General features: G+C 44.3%; 1 protein-coding gene across 1 annotated transcript; it reads right to left on the reverse strand.

Annotated features, from left to right (window-relative positions):
• Positions 1-1,898: 1,898 nt before the first annotated feature.
• On the reverse strand, positions 1,899-3,421 carry LOC121998563 (anthocyanidin 3-O-glucosyltransferase 2-like). Its single transcript, XM_042553540.1, has one exon. It carries the CDS (start codon positions 3,392-3,394, stop codon positions 1,982-1,984), a length of 1,413 nt encoding a protein of 470 aa, XP_042409474.1. The 5' UTR covers positions 3,395-3,421; the 3' UTR covers positions 1,899-1,981.
• Positions 3,422-5,904: the final 2,483 nt, after the last annotated feature.

Here is a 5,904-nt window from a genome sequence, read left to right on the forward strand (position 1 = left end):
GCGAAGTGGTGCATAAAGACATTCTTGAAATACGTAAAGCAAGTGATGGATATGACAGGTAGTCTATTGAACCACCTTTGTGTCGAGCCTGAAGCCTGATAGAGTATTTAAGAACATTCAACACTTAATGACGTCGCTATATTGGTGCAACAGTGCAGTATTCTGGAACTTGCGGAGGTGATCCTCTGGGTCTTTACTACCTTTGTATTCCCCAATAGTTGGGGACTTATATTCCTTTGGTAGTTTTTCCTCGAGCACCTTAGAGAGAAGGGTACTTGTAGTTCCTTGGACTCCTCCCGGATGACTATGGTCTTTCCGTTTTTTGAATATCTCGGCGGGGAACTCTCGACTGTGGAGGCCTAGTACTGCTCCTTCTTATTGTTGCAATCCCAGCCGGGGTCACGATAGAAAGCTCGAGGGAAGTCCTCTAGCTATTTTCTCTTAGACCTCCTGTATGAAGCGCGGGTCTGGTCCTTCGAGGCCGCAGGTATCTTCTGCGGCTGTGAATCGGCAGTATGCCTCTCGGAGGGTGCTCGTCTCCTGGCTTCCTTGAACAACTCGTACTCTCCTACTGTCATGGTTACATTGATCTTGGAGGTGTCCTCCATCTTCACGTTCCAGAATAGGTGGAGAAGTTTCCCACAAACAGCGCCAAATTGATCTTGTTCAAAATCTGAGTCAAATGAAGATCGACGAAAGTGGCATCAGTGTTGACAGAGAAACGACTTTAACACACCCTGCATATGTGCGTTGGGAACTTAAATCTCCACGTGGAACAAAAGGTCTGTAGTAACGGAACCGATAGTACTTGGGTCCTGCACACACTTAGACAAGCACACGAAGCGTTAAAAACCAGAAACCAGGGAAAAGACCCCGATGCAGGCCTTTTGACGCTCAAGTTAAGTCATTTTCCCCCCGACAAGGCAGTATACAAAGTAAGGAAAAAAGAATTGTTGAAGTCAAGATGCATGTGGATGTGCACGTACTTGACCAATGAAGAGGACCTCCTTTTTTATACGACTCTGCCTATCTTGTGAGCCTGAACGTTGCCAGAGAATGTCGGGTGTCATGGCGTGTCGAGTGAGAGAGGATGTTCGGCGGCCTCTCATTGGTAGGAGGAAGGTTTCACTCTCAGTGTTGGCAGAATATTGAAATATTCCTTGACTTACGACAGTTATTCTCTGACAGGAGGTTACGATTCTCTGACACTATTGTCGTTTAGTGTTATCTGTCCCGCCTGGGTTCAACTACAGACAACTCGAGATGATTGCTCAGATATGCTACAAGAACTAAGTTTTGATGAAGAGAATGAACTGTGCCGAACCGGCCGGGACTCATCTGAGACTATGACTAGAGACCCAGCCTTCATAACCTGATTGCTGAAGAGCTGGTCGGGGGCTGTCTAGTAAAGGTGCTAGGGTCATATGTAAAGTTTGGGTTGGGGAGATCTGATCAGTAGAAGATAGGCCAGGAACTAGTCCAAACCTCATCCTAGGACTTAGACATGAGGACCTACCCTACCTGTAACCGACCGGGAATTATACAGATGGTGACGTGAGGAGGCCTAACTCTCATCTTCCCTTGATTGTTAACTGTCACGTTCTCTTAACAATTGACTATCACGTCTTTTTAATCATTGACTGTTACACCCTCTTGATCATTGACTGTCACATCCTCTTGACTATTGACTTTTAATCTTATGAGACCCCTCATTTACGCACCGTATCAATATATATTTATGATATTAATCTAAAGTTTCTGTTCCATAAAGATGAACTCAAGCTGGAAACTCTATCACATGTAACCCTGGAACAATGGTGACATTTGTTCTAGTTTAATTTGCCTCAATGATATGGGGCATCACTCTTTTATTTGGAATCATTTTTCGAAGTGGTCTGGATTTTGCGATTCTAAACTCGAAAGTAATCAGTAATAGAGCATAGCAATTTATCAAAACACATACATTGTCATGCATATGCAGTCATTTGGCGAGCAGCTCCTTCACCAGGGCTTCCATGTTTACTGAGGAAGATCCACCTTGTTCCCATGCCTTCTTAGCCGCCGCCATCATCTCTTCGGCCTTGGCCCTCACTCTCCTTCCTTCCTCGCTCTCCCCCATTAACGCCCTCACTCCCCTCTCCAACTCCTCCGCCTTCACAAAGTTATCATTCGCCCTCTCCACCTTCAGCTGCAGCGCCACCCCCATCTCCTCCGCCATCACCACCGCGTTCGAATGCTGCTCCGCGTACAGCGGCCACCCCAGCAGGGGGACCCCGCACTGCAGGCTCTCCAGGCACGAGTTCCACCCGCAGTGCGTCACGAATCCCCCCGCCGCCCGGTGAGCTAGTATCTCCGCTTGCGGCGCCCACGACGGCCATACCATCCCCCTCGCCTTCGTCCTCTCCAGAAATCCCTCCGGCAGCACCTCTTCCAGCTTCGCATCCGCCGGCTTCCGCATCCCGAGCACCACCTCCTCCGACGCCACCCGCAGCGCCCACAAGAACCGGCACCCGCTACGCTCCAGCCCCGCCGCTATCTCCCCCACCTGCGCAGCGCTGAAGCAGCCTCTGCTCCCGAAGCAGAGGAACACCACCGAGCGTGTCGGCTGCCCGTCGAGCCACGCGACGCACTCGTGGTGCCGACTTTTCTCGCCCTCCTCGCGCGCGATCAGCGGGCCGACTGGATACACCGGAGGGGTCCGACGGCCGGGCGCGCAGAGACCCTCTTCCAGCGCCCGCAGCGTCGCCGGCTCAAGATCCGTGAATGTGTTGACCAAGATGCCTTTAAGCTCGGAGTAGCGCCGGCCATGGTGGACGAAGCAAGTGTACCTCCCGCTCTTCTTCCTCATGAAGGGCGACGGCATCGAGATCGGCGGGATGGGGCACACGCCCGGTACCCTCACCTCTTCTTCCATCTCCTCGAACTCCTCGGGGAATTTCTCCTCGAGGGTTGGGAGATAGAGCATAAGAGCAAGGAAGGCTGCGTTGGTGGCGAAGTAGACATAGCAAGGGACACCGAGCTCGGCGGCAACGTCGATCGCTCCGGTGGCAAATAAGTCAACGATTAAAGCGGCTAAAGGGGCGTCGTCGGAGCGCAAGAGGTCATGGAGGGCGGATTTGATATGGTGGTTTTGCTTCTCCATGTAGGCGGTGATGAAATCCTCTAGTCCGTCGGCACACTTGGGCGGATCGACGGCCTGGATATGCCAGAAGTCGATGTCGAGGCCGGAGGCGGCGATGGTGGCGATATAGTCGCCGACGGGATAGTTGGGGACAGGGACGACGAGGACGGTGACGGAGAAGTGGTAGCGGTGGAGGAGGTTGGCCATCTCAAGCGTGGACTTGAGGTGGCCGGCGGAGGGGAGCGGAAGGATCGCCACTCTGGCTTGAGCCATGTTCTTGCAGAGTGTTCCAGGAAGTTTGATAGCAAATGCTACTCTTCTTATCTAAAAGTATTTTAATAAAAATTTTAATTAATCTTTTCTAAAAATATGCATAATTCTTTTAGTATTCTCCACTAAATTTTATATAAAATATCCATTTTTAAAGTGGTAAGAAAAAGAATAAAAAAAGTCAAGCGTTTTGGTTTGCACGGTGATATCCATATCCGTAGAACCTCTTTATGAACTTCCATTGTCTTTACCATGTTAGAAGTAAAAAATTTTATGTATCCCTCTACTATAAAAACCTCCAAATAACTTCTTTATAAATATCATATTTTTATTTTATATATTTTTTTCATCTCTCCTCCCTATTTTATATTATATATAATTAATTTTTTTATAAAATTTAAGTTTATCCATTGTTAATCTAAACTAATATTAATAATTAAAATAATACATAAATTTTACAATATAAGTATCGTAGTTAATAAATTATTTTTTATCGATCACAACTATAGCGTGCCTAAATATACTTAATCAAATCAGCTCGAAGTTTATGATATAGTTGATTATCATATAGCTCATAATTTTTTCAAAGATATTCTTGAAATTCTTATATGGAGCTTTGAAATATTTATGATGGAGGATCTCTTTCATTATACGACCAATTGATTACTTATCTCCCTCATTCTCATTAATTATGTTGTCCAAAATAATACATGTATACATAATATCCTTCAAATTTTTCTTATACCAAAATCGTCCTAGACCTTTGATCATTGCCTATCGAGATTGGAGCATCCCAAATACCCACTCGATATCCTTTCTCACGATCTCTTGTTGTTCCTTAAATATTTTTTTCTTAAGATCATGGGGGCATAGAAAACTCTTGATAAAAATAGCTCAACTGGATATATTCTATCAATCAGATAGTATTCCTTTGTATATTGTGTATTGTTAACCATAAAATTAACTTCAGGTGTATTTCCTTATAAGACGTTGAATAAAGGTGATTTATTAAACACGTTGATATCATTACGCGACCCTGCAATCCCAAAAAAATCGTGTCATATCCATAAGTCCTTAGATGCGACCGCTTCAAGTACAATTGTCGAGACGCCATGATCTCCCCGAGTAAATTAGCTCTTCCATATTTCATTTTTGTTTTTTCATATATTTATTTTTCTGACTTCTTTTAATTAATTTCAGAATGATTTCTATTCCAGGACAAATTGGAATGAATATTATTTCTGCATGAGATCATGTTCTGATGAATCAACAAAAAGTATAGAAGGATACAGATGATATGATGGCGAGGAGATGATATGAGGGGATTCACGAAGTTCCTATAAATAGTTAACAAAAGATTAAAATGGATGTTGAGGTTAGACTCAACGTTATCAATCCGACATTAAAGTTAACATTAGAATTAGCGAAGGGTGCCAAAGTAATGGAAAAGTAGAATGATCGGAGTTTAGATGGTTCGGTGTGCGCATACCTGCACCCATAGGAGCAAGCGACTTTATATAGGTTTATAGTTGTGCACTTCTTCCTCCGTGTTGGTCCTGGGACGGATTGACGGAGACACTGAGGACGAGCATATTCGTCTTTTGCTACAATAATTGTGCCCTTATGTTACCCATGCGTTTGCCCATGTCTCCTAGAGAAACGACTACGTTGCTCACATCTTACAGGAATAACGGCTACGTCACCCACATCTGACAGGAGTAAAGGGTATTGTACCCATGTTCTTCTGGAAAAAAGTGCATAAGCCACGTAGGATGTAGATCTCCCCTGAGGGTGATTGATCTAAAAGACTCTAGTGAACTGAGTCGAAGAGGCCGGATGACTAGGTTGAAGGGATCGATTATCTGAGCTAGAGAGTCCGGTGAATCGAGTCGGAGAAGTCAGACGACTGAGCTAAAGGAATTAGTTATCCAAGCTAGAAAAGTTTGATGGACCAAGTCAGATGAACTGAGTTAAAGGAATCAATTATTGAGCTGGAAAAGTCCTATGAACCAAGTCAGAGGAATCAGATGAATCAAGTTGAAGGAATCGGTTATCCAAGCTGGAAAAGTCCGGTGGATTGAATCGGAGGAGTCAAATGAATCGAGTTGGAGAAGTCTGGTGAACTAAGTTGAAGGAGTTTGATAAGCGACTTTAACTGCCATCTCTATTTGATTTTTGACTAGTTGACCTGACTTTTGCCTTGCCCAGCAACCTATGGTTTCCTATACCCACCACATCAATTTGTAAGATCAAACACGACGCTAAAAGGTGGGGGTTAAATACGTTACGAATTTTATGAAGTTTAATAACTTGATCGATAATCAAATAAATAGAGTAGCATGATGGAAATAATTTGATCAAGTGAGACAAGTTAATACAAATATGCAAAAATGGTTTAGTAGTTAAGTAGCATAAGTTAGACGCGCAAGACAATTTAAATAAAGTAATTCTTTTTTTTATTTTTCCTTTCCAGGAAGTCTGGGTAAAGATGGAGAAACCTTATGTAAGTACTT

This window comes from Zingiber officinale, chromosome 6A, assembly GCF_018446385.1.
Source record: "Zingiber officinale cultivar Zhangliang chromosome 6A, Zo_v1.1, whole genome shotgun sequence".
NCBI classification, from domain to species: Eukaryota; Viridiplantae; Streptophyta; class Magnoliopsida; order Zingiberales; family Zingiberaceae; genus Zingiber; species Zingiber officinale.